This window comes from Platichthys flesus, chromosome 11 (assembly GCF_949316205.1).
Source record: "Platichthys flesus chromosome 11, fPlaFle2.1, whole genome shotgun sequence".
NCBI classification, from domain to species: Eukaryota; Metazoa; Chordata; class Actinopteri; order Pleuronectiformes; family Pleuronectidae; genus Platichthys; species Platichthys flesus.
Genome location: NC_084955.1, coordinates 4,460,071 through 4,478,186, shown reverse-complemented (window position 1 = coordinate 4,478,186; position 18,116 = coordinate 4,460,071). Strand labels below are relative to the sequence as shown.

Genomic DNA, 18,116 nt, shown 5'->3' with positions numbered 1-18,116 from the left:
ACACACACCTTATGAACACACACACACAACTACGAGCAGTGATTTGCCCTGTCGTTCATGTAGCAACCTGAAAACCTTGGAATACCTCATTGCATGTTTATCATGTGTCCCTGGCCTCAGTGTTTATAGATGGCTTTCACATTGGAATTTGAAGAATGTTTCGTTGAGGGTGCAGAGAGGAGTTCAACTTAAAAAACTGACTTTTCACAGTGGCTACAGGTGAAGTATCAGGTGATATGAGTTTCAACCATCCTACTTTTATTTTATTTATGCATGCAAAAGGAGGTTGACTAAGCAAACAATAGTTCCCATTTTCATGTGGAGCCACAGATCTCTGCTGTTGGCTAATGTGACAGAGACTGGCAAAAGTAAACACATTCTAAACTTTAGTAGAAGTACAGATACTTGTGTTAAACGTACTAATTTAACCTGTTTACGCAAGTAAAAGTTTAACAGTACAGGCTCAGAAATGTACCTAAAGAGTACAAGTAAAAAAATACCATTTAACTTAAACCACTGTAACTTCAAATATTAAAACAAATATTTTCTATTCTAATTTAATTGTAAAACAAACAAAAACGGATGGTTCCACTCAAATGCATTAAAACAAAAGTAACTAGCCTGTTTTGTGCATGTAAGGAGTAGAAATAAGATATTTTTGTTGAAATGAATTAGGTAAAAAAGTAAGTTTCGGATACTTAACTCTACTTAATCAAATTACTTATACTTAGTTACTTCCCATCTCTAGCTATTATAACTTTATTTCTTTATTCAGGATCTGAACAACTCAAAGACTTCTCCATCTATCTCTAGCACATTGTCCCAGCTGGTTTAGGGATCCCAACTAGAACATTCCATTTACCCGGCTCCCCTTCGTGATAACCAGTGAAATCCATTCGATCAAAACAAAGGTTTCTTTTTTTCATTGATCAGTCTCTGATGGGTCTAATGCTGCTAGGATAGCATGCATTGTGTTTTAACTCCACAGCTGTTAATATGATGTGACATTTAGATTATCAGCAGATGTTTTCATGGCAACAGGAGATAAGTGATTGGGATTCTGGATCAAGCTCTGACAGAAAGTGGAGCTAGGCCCTATTAGGAGATGCCTGATTATATGATGAACGGTTGCATTGTGGGTAACTGGACTGGGGGGGGGGGAGACAAACTGTGGCCATATATAGCATATCAATTTCATATACTATACTACCACAGAGAAAGAGATGTGGAGGCTTATCAGTCTCTCTTAAGTCATTTCCCTGAGCATAAACATAGCTCTAATTAAAAGATGACTTGTTGTGTTCTCTCTTTTGCTGCCAAGTAAACCACAAGTACAGTGTGGACCACACAAGCAGGGCCAGTGTCTTCTCAAAGGAGCACAATTAACTCAAGTCTTAGAGCCAAAGAGATCATGAATCACAGGACGCAGAGTTCTATTTTGAGATCTGCCACGCTTTTGAAGATTCACATTTAAATATACTACACAGCATTTAAAATAAAGAAGTTTTTAAACTAGACAGTTTAGTGTTACCTCATGTGGATAAGAACTGAGGCAGATCGGCTCTGTGCGCAGATTCTCACTGAGGTGACACCAAGCAGAGTTGCTCCTCTGTCTAGCATTTATCATTGTCTAATGTATTATTACAGCTTGTAATTATAAATCAGGATAGAAGTATAAATATTGATAGTGTTTCCTTGTCTTGATGCAACATAATGAAAAGCATTTACAGAGCATATTGTACAAAGGTTATGATCAGTGTAAACCCACTCTGGTGCAGATGACTGTAATACTTCATGGCCCCAATACGGCAACAAAGAATGAGGAAATTATAGTAAAGCTGTTTGCTTGTGAGGGTTTCAGTTTGAGTGAGTTTTTGTGTGTGTGTGTGTGTGTGTGTGTGTGTGTGAGTGTGTGTGTGTGTGTGTGTGTGTCAACACTCAAAGAAACAACCCAACAACAGGTACTCAAGGGTGCAGGGGGAGGAGGACAACCACACACACTTTCACACAAACACATGCACACACTCTCTGCTGTCATCACTTTTTAGCTCACTCGTATGAAAAGACTCTTCCGGCCCGTTGTCCCACTTCAAGCACAGTTGTGGTCTCTGACGCTGTTTAGAGAGAACATTTCTTTCACACTCTGGTGTCTGCTCGTCTATAAAAAAAGGAAAACCCAACCCTTAAAATAGCCTGACTTGTTTGAAACAGCGGAAGGATGAAGCAAACAGTCTGTTGGACACATATGCTGGTGAAAGCCACCTTTATTTTCCATTCGGTTCACGTGACCACCTTGTTGTTCTTTGACAGTAATGCAAATGCAGTTCACCCCACTGTTGCTGAGCATAGAAGTTTCACTGTGCTGCATGTTCCCCTCAGTTTAAATGATACATGTTATTTCAATAGGGAATGTATTGTTTCAGACATGTAAGGAGATCTTTATCTTCTCCCAGCCTTGCCTCCAGAATTATAACATATTATTATCAGATGCAGGCTGTAACGGAAACATAGCTGCTCTCTCTCGTACTAGCTGACAGACAAAGATAAGCTGCAGTGATATGAGTGGAGGGGCCCTGCAGACCTGTTGAAACGTTGCCATAATAATGCATTGTGAAGTTAAAATGGGATTTAGAAATGTGAGCGAGCACTCTGCAGTGCAATATGTCAGTAAGGGCATAGGTCACGTTTCTTTATGAACAGATCAATTCATCAGTGGAGCGATAGTGAAAAAAAGAACTTAAAGGATTTGATATTATTGAATAAAGGTGAATACACAACAGATCAGAATAGTTTTTTCCAGCCAATTTTCTTTGGCTCAAAATTGATTGTATGTGAGCCAAAGTTGTCTCCAGCCAATTTATTGTTGAGAAACATCAGAAGCAGTTGTGGTCCAGGCCTAAGTGCTTTGCTGTGACTGTATGTGATGAACATACAACACAAGTGTCCTCGTCTGGCTCCCGGAATGAGCTTTTCCAAGCTCCCTTCCAATCATTCTTGCGTGAGAAGAGAAGTGATGTGTTGCTCTTCAAATAAAAAACTGTTTTTCACCAACCACATTAAACAACAAAACGCTAAAAAAGAGCTGGCAGTGGCCGAAGGCTCGGGCGAAGAACTTCTCGGAACCCCTTTTATTTTTACAGGCCGTTCGGAGATTCCTCCGTGATATCAAGTTCTATTCTTAAAGCAAACGGGTGCTGTCTCCCCCTGTTGCACTGGTTTGAGGTTTGAGCTTGGGAAGGGGGGGAGTGAGAAATCCATTCTGTGTGACACATACAGGAAAAGTTAATGAACCACACATTTTTATATATTTGCACAGTCATATTTTCCCCCCAAAAAATGGACAAAGAGACTTTCATGCCTGCAGCTTCAGGCTCTGTCAGAATCACCTATGCTACACTAAGGCCCACAGTATGCTGGGCTGACCAGATTGCATACACAGTGGGACATGGAGCACCAGGTACCCTTGAGTTAATGAACTACCACCTGCTCCATATTAAATGTCAGTGCACAACATGCAGTTAGAACAGGATGAGTTCAGCATTTCTGCAAAAGGATGAGTCCTGGTTTTACCGCAGTGTCATATCCCAGCCAACGAGCATCAGAAATGAGTGTCACGATATGATGTGTCCCTGGAAACCCACTTGCCCAAAGGGTACAGCTGGATAGGGTTTCCTTCTGAAGATAATTTACAAATCTATATAAGCCCTGTTTGCTTTCCGCTCCTAATCAAATACACTGATACGGGCCCAGACACACATCTACTGTGTGTCAATGACAGCTTAGGTCTTTCCCTTCGGAGGAAACAAGTGCTCAATAAAAGACACCGATCAGGCTTGATCAGTTTAATACGAGCAGACAGAGAGGGATCTGTCAGAGCTGGAGGGAAAACCATGTGCAGAGCATCCACTGTCTGTGGGCCATAACCCACAGGTTGGGAGGAAATAGAAGCCAGCTGAAGTCGAGACTGGCCTGGTGAATCTGTTTTCTCAGCTCACATACAAAGTCAAGAGAAGAGGCACAGATGGATGGAGCTGGAGGGAGACCTGTGTTTGAATCTGGAGAGGACATGGGTGGATCTCAGAAAGAACATTTTGAAAGTTTGAAGGCTATAAGTCCGAACTGATATGATTTTGATTCCCATCATTGCCTGTCCTATATGCACAGTCAGGGGGCACAGAGGAGAATTAAGTTTACCAGTTACTTCAATGTAAAGAATTACTCTTATTTACTACTTTTAAAATATACCTTTCTTCTCTGACTGCGGAACTGCAAATGGCAAGATCATCCCATCCCTTCTGTGATACTGCTGTTTCACCCTGTTCCCCCAAATTAAATCTAAAAGGGCACTCAGAGGAAGCTACAATCACCCAGATCAGACATTTTGATTTCTTTGATACAAATCATAACTGACCAGACGGACTTGCTTTTCGGTTCAAACTTAGCTTCTCAACATCAAGGCTTTGATATCTTTAGATATTTATAAATATTTGGTTGTTTATATGACTTTTACTGAAGCCCGCCCTTGCAAAGTGGCTTCAAAAAATACCTTGTAACAGTAGATACATTTTCAGGATTCTACAAATTTAAATGATCTTAATCTGATTTTAAATTTGCTTCAACTTAGATAATAAATCTGTCCCTGAACTGAAGCTAAATCGCGAAAAATAATCAAACTTGGTTAGGACATTTCCTCATTACAACTCCGACATCCCAGTGCCATCGTTTCACACAAGAGAAGACAAGGAAGAGACAGAGATTCGCTGAGGGAAGCAACTGTGGATGTAGCATGCACCATGTGACTCATTTGTCATTCCCTAGGCCTTAAAGGAGGAGGCCCGTGCATCATGGGACTCGCCTTACGATGAACCCCAGGCACAAGTCCTGGTCTCTGGGCTCTGAGGGCAGACAGGGCTGACGTAAATGTGCTCCCTGCTGCAGTGTCACTGCACGGCGGCTCAGCACCCCCGAGGCTGCAGGCGCGATTAACGTCTTTTCAAAGCCAGCTCCCACAAAAATAATAACACAACAGGCTGTTTTCCATACGACACACTAACGCTTCATCAATTGGTCTCCCCCCTCACTTTTACCATCACTCGGCTTCTGCTGTGTACACATGCAAACACACAGCTTAAACAGACATCCTATTCACATTGGCATCTGTTTCCCCTTGTATGAATGTCACTTGGAGCTAGTTTAGCCAAAGTCTCTCAACGGTTGGCATCAAACGCACACCACACCCATTAACACATTTTAACAATGTGTGGAAATAGAAACAGTGAGTCCATTATGACTCAGAAGCTTTTGCTATACATCTGGGTGTCTTAACACGACCCTATTAGCTTTGTGCTGGCACAGTCAGTGTATTTGTACTTATATATGAACAACAGCCAGCTTGTTAATGTAATTTCCCTCCTCTCCACACATTACAGTTGGTGAATGTTTCAAACTGAAAGTCTTTGCAATTCTTTTTTTTATATACAATAAAAATCACACAGATACATTTCACACTGCGTCTGATGCATTTTATTAAAAACTGAGAAGCCGTCAGGAACAAGGAGAATTTCATCCTCTGATCAAGGAGCTGCAAATTATCCACATTGCTTCCAAGTCTATTTTAGTTTGTCAGAGTTCCAGTTCAATACGCTGCTAGTCACTTGGACCATATATTCAAAAGAAGAAAAAATAATTTCCATGATCCAAATGATCCCAAACAGCAGCTTGCCGTATAAAATAAAGACACGCACACATACTAGGTCCATATGTTATCAGCCACTCACAGGGCACAAACCACAAACAAAAAAATCTCAGTGAAATATCTTAAATCAAATCCAAGATATGCTTGTTTTTTCCCCTGCTATCTGGCAAGCCTCTGACAGATGCAAAAAAAACTGAATTAATACAATCTGGTCTGAAAACCTGCATGAAGGTGGAAACCTTCTGAGTTGGTGTCTCATCGTGAGGTTGTAATTTTTCATTAGGCAACAACTTCGGATGAAATATTTTTAATTAATAGTATCTCATATTTTCAGTATCTACTCTGGACTGTGAAAATGGAGTGCATGATACCTGTCAGTCAGAACTAATCAGGAAACGGTGCTGGACAAGAAATCCGAAAGAGGAGGAGGAACGATCGAGGGGGGTCATCTCCTGCATTATCCGAGGCCTAAAGCTCCTGTTACCACAGGCACAGCTCTACGGCCTCTTAAGGAGCTGAGGCCGCCCAATCAAAATCAAATCATCTCCTATTTTTCACCCTCTTCCTTTATCTTGTGGTCCTGGGAGAAAAAATGACTTCTAGAGAGCAAGGCGAACCTAGGGGTCCCTGGCTTCACAAGCAGCAGCAGCAGCAGCAGCAGCAGCAGCAGCAGCAGCAGCAGCAGGAGCGGCAGCAGAGCAGTTTTTTAAAGTACTCTTTTATTGGATATCAGAGCTGGAGAAAAGTCCAAAGAAAATAGGCCTTATTCATTATTAGAGCCAGCTGTGGCTTTCCACACTGATGACTCATCCATTTTTCTTTCCCCCCTATTCTTTTGCTTTTTTTCATGGTGTGGTAAAAGAGGGGTGGTGGGTGGAAGACATGAGGGTTTCTCTGTTAGAGTAGTCAGCCAAGTTGACTCTGAGCCCATATCCACTGGTGGTTGTTTGTTTGGATTATGGAGGGTACAGTGGCCACAATTGTGCCCGCTCACTGATTGACTCAGCCGTGCTCGTGCACTCATTGTGCCACGTGGATCCCCAGCACATTCTTTAATATCTCCACCTTTCTTTCTACTTTTTTCCCCCCCAGTGCCGATAATAAAGACAGAACCCACTGATGAATATGATTCTCTGGGGACTGCAGGCCGGCCCATGCATTCAAAGCACTACTACAGCCAGCCCAGGCTCGCTCCCATCATGCCTGTAGCAGAACCTGATGCCTGCCTGGTTGGTGCCTTCCCTCCTTGCCCTCCTCGCCATTCTACCATTCCATCGTCGTCTCCCAGCTCCAGCCCCACCCTGCATGACCTATCCCCTGCGGCATACAGCAAGTGCCTCCCCAGCAGCCCCACTCATGCAACACCACCATGTCCTTTGGTGTCTCCCACTCTGGATACCCCTGTCCACCCTAAACTTACCCACCCAGCCTCACCAGACCACAACATATGCCTAGGGATGCTCCACTCCCAGGGCAGCCCCAGCCACCTCAACAGCCCAGGACCCCGTGGTTACCACCATATCTATGCCAACGGCAGCCCCTCGTCCTCCCCGGTGTCCCAGCCTTCCACTCCCGGTGGGACTGAAGAGAGCCCGTTCGCTCAGATCTACAGCCCCAGTCAGGCTCAGGCAGCAGCTGGCTCAGCCCAGGCTGGAGGGAGCCCACCCAGCCTGGTACCCGAGGATGCCAGCCCCCCTTCGATGGCCGTCACAGTCAAACGGGAGCCACAAGAACTGGACCAGATGTACTTAGATGATGGTAAGTTACCGGAAACAAGTTGCACAGACAGTATTTGGAAGTATCCCTTTGATAATTATTAGATCACCTCTTCTCTTTAGCTTACCGTCCATTCCAATAGGGCTGTTATATATTACACTTCACTAACACCTTTTGCTTATCTGTGAGCCCTCACGCACAGCCGCACCCTGCTGCACCTCTCACTATTTCCTGATGAAACTCTGGCAGCGGATGTACGTCAGATTTGTTTAAATTTAGACCCGGGCAATTTATTTGCTTTTAGTGTATCGCGCGGCCCAGCTCATGTTGTCCAAGTGGCTGCTTTTCTGCAAAGCAGTAAATTGCCTTGATGGGGTTTTGAAACAATCTGTCAAAACATCAGAGCACTGAGGTCAGCCAGGTTGCAGCAGAACAAAAACAGTGGCACACGCGTAGCGAACCAAACTGTTGACACAACGACTAATGAAGGAAGCAAAACAATGGATAGGGGTTTCCTGAACCAAGCGATTCCCCCTCCACATATTTCTGGGAGGGATGCTGGGAGTCAGGAGGCAGAGGCTTTGTTTTCCCGTGTTTTCCCCACGGAGTCGGCACCATGCGGCTGTCGTCATCAAGGGAGTCCGTGGGGTCACTCATCTCCCTCTGGCAATGAAACCAGTCACACCCAAGCGCCCATATGGTCAAGTTTATTGACGACTGTGTCCATCTCATGTTATGTCTCTCAGGTCACCAACCTGTTATCTGTGTGAGCAGAGGCTCTGCCCGTTGTTATGATAAATATACATGGAACGCAGCGGTGGCATTATGCCAGCTTTAAGAGTTAAAATCCCCTGCATCCCAGTGGAGGTGGGGAGGTAGACAACTCCACATTGAGCTCAGGAACATCAGCCTTCCTGTGCGCCTTTGTTCAGTGTGTGCCGCGTGTGTGTCTGATCACGTATGAGTGTGTGCACACTTCACTCAACAGCTCTGGGAGTAGGGGGGGGCTGGGTGATAGGCATGAGGGGACCAGGGGAGTTCTGCTGTGGAACTGTAATTGAGTTGAAATGCAGTTGTCAGCATATCTGTCAGCACTGATGAGTCCCATTAGTCCTACCCTCATAAACACAATACAAAAGGCAGGGAGGATGTCTGTCTGTTGTTAGCGCTAAAAACTATAACCTCAAATCTTGAGCTTTTTCAATTCTCTTCCTTTTCTTATCTGTGTGTCTCTATACTTCTACTCTTGAGTTCCCATTGACGCCAAACGCTCTGGAAATCAGATTTCAACTAGCACAACTCTATAGACATTCTGTTCTCCTCTTTTAATGGATTTTGGCAGGCAGAAGCTTTAATTTCACTATCAATTGAATAAAGTGAAACTGTAGCCTCATTTTACGTTTTGCAATAAGGTTGGTAAGAGGTCCTTTTACACCAACAGTATGAAGATACAATAAATGACCATAGCAGTACTCAGGTGAAATCATGTAACCTTGTTTCTCTTCCCCACTCGTCCATCCATTGTCACTTTAGCAGGCTCGCTCTTCCTCCAGCGCGGTGGCCAAGTGTATTGGGTCAGTGATTACAGTTGCATTAGGGACGTACAGGAATGTGTATTGATTGGCCGAGGACAGTGAGGCAGGCAAATGAAAAACCTCAACTTGCTGCCGCTTTGCATCACCTAAAGTCTGCACAAGCTGCTGTGGTGAGCTCCTGGACTCCTGGTAAGTGTGCGGTGGTAACAGCATACTCCAAAGGCATCTGCTGCTCCTGGGCCCGGCTCTATCTCAAGCTCCATCAAATGAGCCCTAAGCTAAAGTAAATAAGATTGGAAAGCAGCTCACAGGCAGTCCGGCTCCCCGTCCACATGCATTACCGCCGTATGTTAGCGAGCTGAGCGCTCCATTAGAGAGGAAAGACAAGCGGATGACCTCACCACAGCAGCAGTGATTTAACGCCAGCCATGTAGAGTAACGTTCCTCCCCAGCAATTGGGGGCCGGTGATTTGGAGTCTGCGGGAGCACACTTGATCTTCCCCAAGAGCGGAGTGCCTCCCACGCTCGAGCGCTGAGGCCTCCGGCTCTCATCAGGCCAGAGGAAATGTGTCTCTCTGGCCAGGCCCAGGTTTTACGCAGCCCCTGAGAAATCACTCAACTTATCAACGGTGAGCTACTGTACCGCAAGGAGCTTGGTTAGTATGCAAGGAGTCCGAGATGTAAACCCCCCTGAGTGTCATACACACTCTCCACTTTAATGTGCTAAACTCTTCCCTCTACTCTGGTAGAAGCTTACAAAGTACAGTGAGAGATTGTGATGAGGATTCTGGTGTGTGCAATGAGGTTTTATGGCAAAAATCCAGTTGACGTTGGGGAAGCCATTTTTCTCTCAGTGGCATGTTGGCTCTCACCTGATTCAAGTCTCTCCTCTCACTCCTGTAAGTGAAGCAACAAGTAACGTGCGCTTCAACACAAGAAGAGAAACACCCAACACTGCTTGTTGACTCACTGTCATAAACAACGCATGGTGGGACTCACATAAAACCAACGTTTTCAGACATTTCTTGCTTACTCACAGCCCAATATCTGTACTTTACAAGGCGCTGGCTGTGAGCAAAACACCAGTCAGATGACATCTGTGCCTCTAACAATAGAATTTATGAAGAACACGGTCTGCAGCATTTACGTTTGCCTCGTTAGTTACTAATTAAACTCCCAAAAAAGACACAACCACATGATGTCATGCTTTGTCACATGTCTGAAGGAGCAATTCTGATGACATCACACCCACTCATCTCAAACAACATGTCCCTCTACAAACACACACAAATGTGTATACACTTCTGATGTTAGACTTTACACAGACAACTCCACAAGGCTGCTGCTGTATGTCCTGTCTCATTAGATGGTGCTGTGATAGGTGATATCATGAAACACATCTGAATGCAGCACACGGCAAAGGAACTGGTGCTAATCAGAGGGCCAGATTTCTACCAGCTGCCTCCCTGGGAAACAGAGGGCCCTTATTCCCCCAAACTAAGAAAAACATAGGGCGCAAAACAGCCTCCGCTGATTTCGGACGTTTGACATATGTGCTCTGATTGCATCGTTGTGATTGTTTCCTCTTCAGTTCAAGGTTTGTGCATTTGAGACTCAACCCGGCTTGTTTTCCCCAAACTGGAAACAGGATTGTTGTCGGCCCTCCGTTCCTCCCTCTCTCCCTCCAGCAACAATAAGGACATTTTAGCCTTCCTGAGGATCTTCGTCCACCATCCGATGCTTCTGAAGACATCTCCAGGCTTTCCTCATGGAAACTTTTACACATCCTGGCGAGTTGCCCAGACCCTAGGTCTCCGCAAAACCCCTAATGATGATTGAGAGAGCGCCCGCACTGTGCTGAAAACATGCTGAGTCGCTAACATTGGAGTGTGCCGCAAGGTTGGCTTTGAGATTGGGGGGAAGGTGGGGATGCATAACAGAGAGAGGATTTGGGTAGGGGGGCGTGATCATTAAAGTGGAGGTTGAAATGTCTAATGGGACTCACTAAACTATAGCTGCTCCTGTATGTTTAGACAGTGTATATGTGTTTTTCTTTTTCTAGCTGGCAGGGCCAGTGACAGCCTGTGCTTTCACAATGCTCAACCTCTGACCCTCTGGCCTGTTGGGAGCAGGTCAAGCCCCAGCTAATAGGGTCCAGAAAGAAAGGCTGTCTTGTGGTTAAGTGCAATGCAAAGAACACAGTCTCCTTCTAGACGTATAGAGATATTGACAGGTACTAGAAGAAGGGTGATGGCTTTTTTATTATTTATGACTACAAAGAGGATGTGGATTTTTTACTATTGTTGTTCATGCTGCCTTCTCACATTAAGAATGTGCTGTTTCCTGGCAGCCCTTGACACGGCGAGGTATAAGTAAAAGTTTGGTCTTGCTGGAGAAGTTTTATGGTCTCAGGAAAAAATGAAAAGGTGGCTGCTGTCTTGGTTTGGCCTAAGACTGCCTTAGCTATGGATCAACAACTGCACTTTTGGGATCAGCAATACATTTGATTCAATTTCTTCTCATTAGGATCACAAACCATTATGTTTAATGTGCAAACTGAACAACCACGGCTCTGATTACCCATTACCAGATATTACCGACCTTACTGAAGGAGCTGAAGGAATTTGCTGTGCTGTAAATAAGAAGATCTGGTTGTGGGAGAGGTTATGTTTAATCGGACGTGTTAAAATCGAACCTTATAAAACTTAAGGCATTTGTATCAGACGTACTGTAAACTAATCACCTGATCTTGCAAACTAGTAGTTGTAATTATATAATGTTGGAAAAGAAGAACCTATCTAAATCTGGTGATGAAAAACATTTTTACACCCTATAGCAGCACACATGTTGGAAAGTTGAAGTCACAGAGAACAGTGTGCTTAAATACATTACTTGTAATATAAAGTTTGGAAGTTACAATGGAAGTACAGTAATGGAACACGGACACAATCTGCAGCGTATTCGTCATTGCGGAGGATTACCTTTGCAGTTGAGTGGAAGTTCTCTGAATTACCTTAGCGCCCTGTGTTTCCTCTTACATCGCTTTTATGTCCGTCCCATTGGCTGAACATAAGAGCCTTTAGATGCCTGGTTGTGATCAGATTTTTCTTGGTATCACTTATTATGAAACCCACTCAATAACAGACACTGTTTTCCAAGATTGCTTGCGGTTCAGGAAATAATTGGATCCAAGTGGTTACATATGACAGTGATAATAGGGTCATTGTATCAGTGCTTTGATTTTAAGCTCTTTCTAAAACCAATCGGATTTTGGAAAGGTGCAGCAAGATGAGTCTGTAAGAATTCGATCCATTCATTACCACAATGTTCAGGGGGCGTGTGTGTGTTTGTGTGTGTGTGTGTGTGTGTGTGTGCGTGTGTGTGTGTGTGTGCGTGCGTGCGTGTGTGTGTGTGTGTCTGTCTGAGTGCACCCTGATCCCAGGCATCTGAGCCAGAGGATCTGGTCTGGTTTCAGTCCCTCCGTCATGAAATCAACGTCACTGAGAAAGAATGTGTCTGCTGAAAACTTGCAGCTAAATTATCGGAACAAATTGGGTTTCTTTTGTGTCTGGGACCTGATCCACACACACATTTAGATAGGAGATTTAGATTCTGCTTTTGAACTATATTTTTCACTAATGCAGATTTGCTACTGTAAAATTGTGTGTCTTTGTTTCATTCATTGGTCCAAGCTGGGTGAAAAGTGGACGAACATCAAAACAGATTTCAACAAAGTACAGAATAAAATACAGCAGAGTAAAACCAATAAATGTCGTAACACACACTTCCCTCTCCAGACGCATTTATTAAAGCGATATTCCTTCAGTTCAGCATACGTCATGTGTTTCTTATAGATTCTCCTGACACAGCCGTTTAGAGGCTCGGTTTATGTGGCTCACATTCTGAGGTTTAGGAAACACGCGTTGAAAAGCCACTGAGCACCACAGATCATAGCGGGTCAGGACTCAGACAGCCTGTGGCTTGGCTGGGATCTTCCTGTGTATATCTTTGATCGCCGAGTTACCACCTCATGCTAGACTCCCGCCAGGCTCCCTCGTTACTGAGTCATCATATGACAAATGTCAGTGGGACAGGCTTCGGTGACAAAATGATCGTTGAGGGAGTCTCCTTCCCCCACAAGGCTGCAAGGCCGTTATCGGTGCCTAAGTCTAAACTGTGATTACAGAATAATCAATTTTTCTGATAAATTCTCAATGGTCATTAATCAGCATCCAGTGTGCATAATGCAACATATATCTGCGGCAAGCCTCTTCATTAATGTCAGAGGTCAGGATTGGATGCTGGTCGGTTAGTTTGTGATTTAGAAAACAGCCGACAATTTCCACAAACATTACACCACCACTGTATTAACCATAAAATACGACTCCTCTGTGGAGATGACCCAGAAATGTTGCACAGTTACAGAAAGCATAAATTTACTTTGAATCTTGGATATTTCCTGCTGGCATTGAAAAGGTGAGCACATGGAAAACTCATAGAGTCCACACAGGCATTAAACACCAAACAAGAACAACTGATTTCTCAACAGGGACGTCCGAGGTCTGGATCAGCTTCAGGATAGAACCCCTGAAGCTCATCAGGCCGTGCTCAAGGACACTTCCACAGACAGCTGAAGCGTGGTTCAAAGATGGGATTCTCCATTTGAGGTTATTTTAAATAACCACACTGAGATGCCCGTAGCAGAGGCTGTGTTTTTTGGTTGGTATTTAGGGGATGTAAATACCTGCGGCATCAGTAAACAGGAGTCGGCCTCGGTCCCAGACCACTTAATTACAGCTCCCCATCTGAAATTTGTTAGCTCAGTGAAATAGTATCCTGTAGCGACGGATGTCAACAGAGAGGTCTGCTCCAGCCGGGAGGGATGGGGAAAGCCGTTGGGTTTTGCAACTCTTGGCAGACTTTGCCTCTTTCTGCTCAATGTGCATATGCCTCAGGAAGACGAGGGGGGAAGAGATAATCTTTAAGAGAAATGGAGAGCAGGAGGTGGCATGAAGACGGAAAGTATAATAGCAAGTGAAGTAAAGATGCAGATATAAACTTTGAGGGAGTGAGATTCTCTGCAAAAGTCTTATAACCAAACCCACGTGTCCCCTGTTGAAGTGTCACAGTCCATTGACAAATCTTTTTAAACACAGACATTTTAACATAAATTGAAGCTGTCAAAATAATCCATCCGTCAAAAATGATTATAATCTCACAATCCATTGCTTTCTCACCACATTTTCTTCTCAGCACGTTATCTGTTATCGTATGGAGCTAAACTGAAGGGACAAAAGTCACAAGATGTACTTTAGAGATTCTCACCATGTCCTCACATCCAGGAATATTCAGCGAGCATGAGAAGAAGCAGGTCAGCCATAGAAATAAAGGAGACAGAGACAAAGAAAAACAGACAGACGAAGAGAAAGATGGGAAAATGTGAAGTGGAAGAAAGAGGCATGCACTCTTGGTGATTTTCCCTGGCAGCTTTTACAATTGTCCCTGTTCCTTAAACGCACACACACATACACACACACACACACACATGCTACATACTCCTTTCATAGCTAATGCTGTTAAAAGCAAAACACTAAAAGTCAAAGGAAGATAAACACGGCCAAAGTTAAAGATCACATTTTCTTCCTCTCCCACCAGCGGCTGTAGAGACTTACCACGCAGTGGGTGAATGGGTTTCCTTCAGGAGAGGGAATGATCATAACCACTGAACTGTAAGTGTCCTACTGTTGACATATGACCCAACGCAGTTATAAACCTAAACGGCTCCCCCGACTCTCTCGATCGCACTCAGCTGAGCCTTATTCCTCTCAAAACAATGCGCTAACAACAAAGGAAAAAATTCTTTCACAGCAAAGAAAGGCCCGGTACTTTAAAATGTTTAGTAATGAGAAATCTCAGCCTCCAAATATTGATATATTATTAGCTTTTCAAATGATCCATGACTTTATTTAAATGAAACCCCTCAAACCCACGTCCACCTCCCTTAATAGCGATTTCAAACAATTTATTAACGTGTAAAAACTTGTTTAGAATCACTTTTGTTATTTATTGTATTAATTGCAACAAAACTCCTGCATTTAGATGATAGATATTCCCAGTATGAAAATGATTAACATTTTGACCCAGTTATTACATTTCAAGGCATAAAAGGATTAAGTCATCATACTTACAAAGAGTTGATCTTAGAAGGTGGTACCTTTGGTTTACTGCCCTGAAACTGAACCCTCACTCTTTTTTCACGCCCCCTAAATCTATCGGGGCAGAGAACAAGCATAAGCAGGAGACAAGACAATTCTTTATGCTTATGTTGTAAATCAGCAATGTCAGATCTGCACCGAGGTCGAGTTGGAAAGCTTGGCTCCTACACTCTGCCTGGATGGAAATGTCACGTACATTTTAATGAAATCAGTTAGATTTACTGCATGTCTGAGTACAATACCAGGCTCCAGTTTCTGCTCAGGCATATAGGTTTACCTCCCCGAGCCCCAAAAACGATTAAAAGAAATGAAACAAACAGAAGCAGGTTGAAATGTGGTTTGATGATATACAGGTGACTGAAAATGTCTCTATGTAAGTAACTCTGCACACACAACCAGGGTTCCTTGACATCTATATAATATCACATATGGAAGGTTGTCCATCTTTGAAAATCAAATTGAGGCTGTTGAGAAAGGAGATAAATGGAACTTTGCCGAGATGGTCTCTCTCCTGCCTGCAGGCTGGACCACGAGGTGGCCTGAGGCGACTTCTTCTTCCTCTGTGTCTTTGAATCCCTGCAGGCGGTGTGGATTTATAGTATTAGGGCGGCTCAGGGATCAGCAGAAAAAGTGTTGATCGGAGCACACTGAGCTCTAGTCAGATCACTAGAGCTCAGCGGGGATGTTTGAAAAGGGCGAGGCCATGTTCTTGTGCACAGCAGGAGTTTTGTAAGATTTAGTTACCTTTAGTGCCTTATTCAGTGTCTCTGTGCGACTCTGCAATCCCTCTGTCATGCTCTCGGAGATGCATCAGTGCAAATCTTGCTTTCCTCACAGAATTCTTTCGATAGCAGAATAGGTTTGTGGTACTATTACTTAGTTCTGATACTTTTAATGGTTCTAAAATACTGCAGTAGTGTGGACATCAGGTGTATCCCTAGCAGAGGTGATGTGTTTTTGCAACAAAAATGTGGTAAGATGGATGTAGCCTTAAAACGTAAAAGAGGACAAAAGGAGTTGAATAACTATGCCTACAGGTCTGTTTGATTCTTACACCAAACTGAACCAATCTCTGCAGTGGAAACCTCTTTCTGGACACAGAGAGCACACCAGTTTTTTTTTTCATGGATGGCAACACACACCCACACAAACACACACACACACACGCACACACACACACAAACACACAGACAGGCACACTTAAAAACAGGAGGGAGCCTCTCTGAGCCATCTAGCTGTGATGGATAGTGAACAGTAAAGCTTGCACTGATCTAAGACTTTTTGGACACAGGGAACATAGTTTCTCCGTATATAAATAAAAAAAACAATTCTGAAATCCCACATTACGACTGACAGTCAACAGGTGATTTAAGAAGCTCACTACAAATGCAGTTATAAATCGTATTATACACAGGTGCACGGCCAAATTCTCCCTCAGACGGCTGCAACCCAATGCCGTATGATTGGTTCAATATGCTCCGATTTTTTTCACTGTGTGCCATTTTGAAAAACCAGCAAAGTCCGGAGCGGCAGCCTCGGTAGCACCATACGTTTCTAATTCTGAATCAATCACAGCGAGTTTATCAGATGGCTGCGTTATTTTACCATAAAACCGTTGGTAATGAGCCACGCAAAAAGTTTTAATCTGTCTCCTTTCATATCTCAATCACAGAGATGTGTGTGTTTCCCTCTCTTTAGTGTATTTTCCGTCTCGGGTGTTTCCCTACGCAGCTATGCATCAGTAGTTATTTGAGACTGGGGTTTTGATTTCTCACAGTCCTTCGTCTTTACAAACGTTATGTCAGATGCTCTTGTGTTTGCTTTTGATGAACACTTTGATTTCTAAGTTCTGTGCTGTTGTGGTATTTTTCCACTGTAGCCCAGCAAATACTCTACACAGTCAAGAAAGTGAAAGCTCCGGTACCAAACTTTCAACATCTGCACTTTTTATTGTCATTTGTCAAAATATGGCCTATAACCTTTTCACCTTTCTGGTTGAAAGATAAATGTGCACATAATCTAAAGGTCAACGGCCCCAAATGATCAATATATAAATATTAGGGCCAAAAAAGACAAGAAAATAATAAAAGAAAAATAATATCACTAAAAGCCATAACTTACAAATGTTATATGAAGACATAGTTATCTGTCTACTTAAATATAATTGATAGAGACATAAATAATGATGTCTTCCTTTGCAGTCACTGTTTTCAGATTTTAGGATTAAATTATTTATTTTTGATTTCACCTAATTCTCATGACATTTGTTTTATAATTTAGAAGCAATTTCTAAATACTTTTACTAGCACCAATCACAATTTTTACTGGTGCTTTTACTACCCTTACACATCGCATTGTGGGATAATAGTGCACACAAATGCTAAGTATAATTATTCATACTCATATAAAACAAAGAGCTTACTTTACGTTGTCAAATCACTGATGTTTTGGTATATTTTTTGACTTTGTTATCATTATCGACACAGTCCTGACAAACTCTGCAATGATTTCAGAGAAGTCAGTGATGAGTACACCGGAGAGCAACTCCAACCATGTAAACACCTCCCCCTCATCCTCCCCTGGGACCGGCCTCGAGCAAGCATGCCCGTGGCCTCCTGGGCCTGGGAGGAAATGAGAGGAGGAGGAGGAGGAGAGGGAAGTGGCAGGCTCACACAGAGACAGGCCGAGCGAGATGAGATAGAGAGAGGGCACAGCACAGCGCGCAAGATCAAACACAAAGGTTACAGCTACCACCGCCAAAATAAGCACATCAGTGGTGGGGCTCTTAGTAAAAAGTGTTGTCTTTAGATTTCTAAATTGGGCCGTTTTAATGTTCCCAAGCCTCAAACACAGCATTTCTACTCAATGTTAATCTGGACCAGGCAGGCAGCTGAACTCTCTTTGGTTTGGTAACAAGTCGGATTCACCTGACTACAGAGAGCCATAAAGCACGTC

The 18,116-nt window shown here is 43.4% G+C and overlaps 1 protein-coding gene across 1 annotated transcript in view; it reads left to right on the top strand.

Annotated features, from left to right (window-relative positions):
• Nucleotides 1–18,116, top strand: part of LOC133965276 (nuclear factor of activated T-cells, cytoplasmic 1-like) — a 58,943-nt gene that overhangs the window by 31,577 nt on the left and 9,250 nt on the right. The window contains exon 9 of the mRNA XM_062399748.1: nucleotides 6,788–7,453. Within this exon, the coding sequence (XP_062255732.1) occupies nucleotides 6,788–7,453 (666 nt within the window). The remainder of the gene's footprint in view (nucleotides 1–6,787; nucleotides 7,454–18,116) is intronic.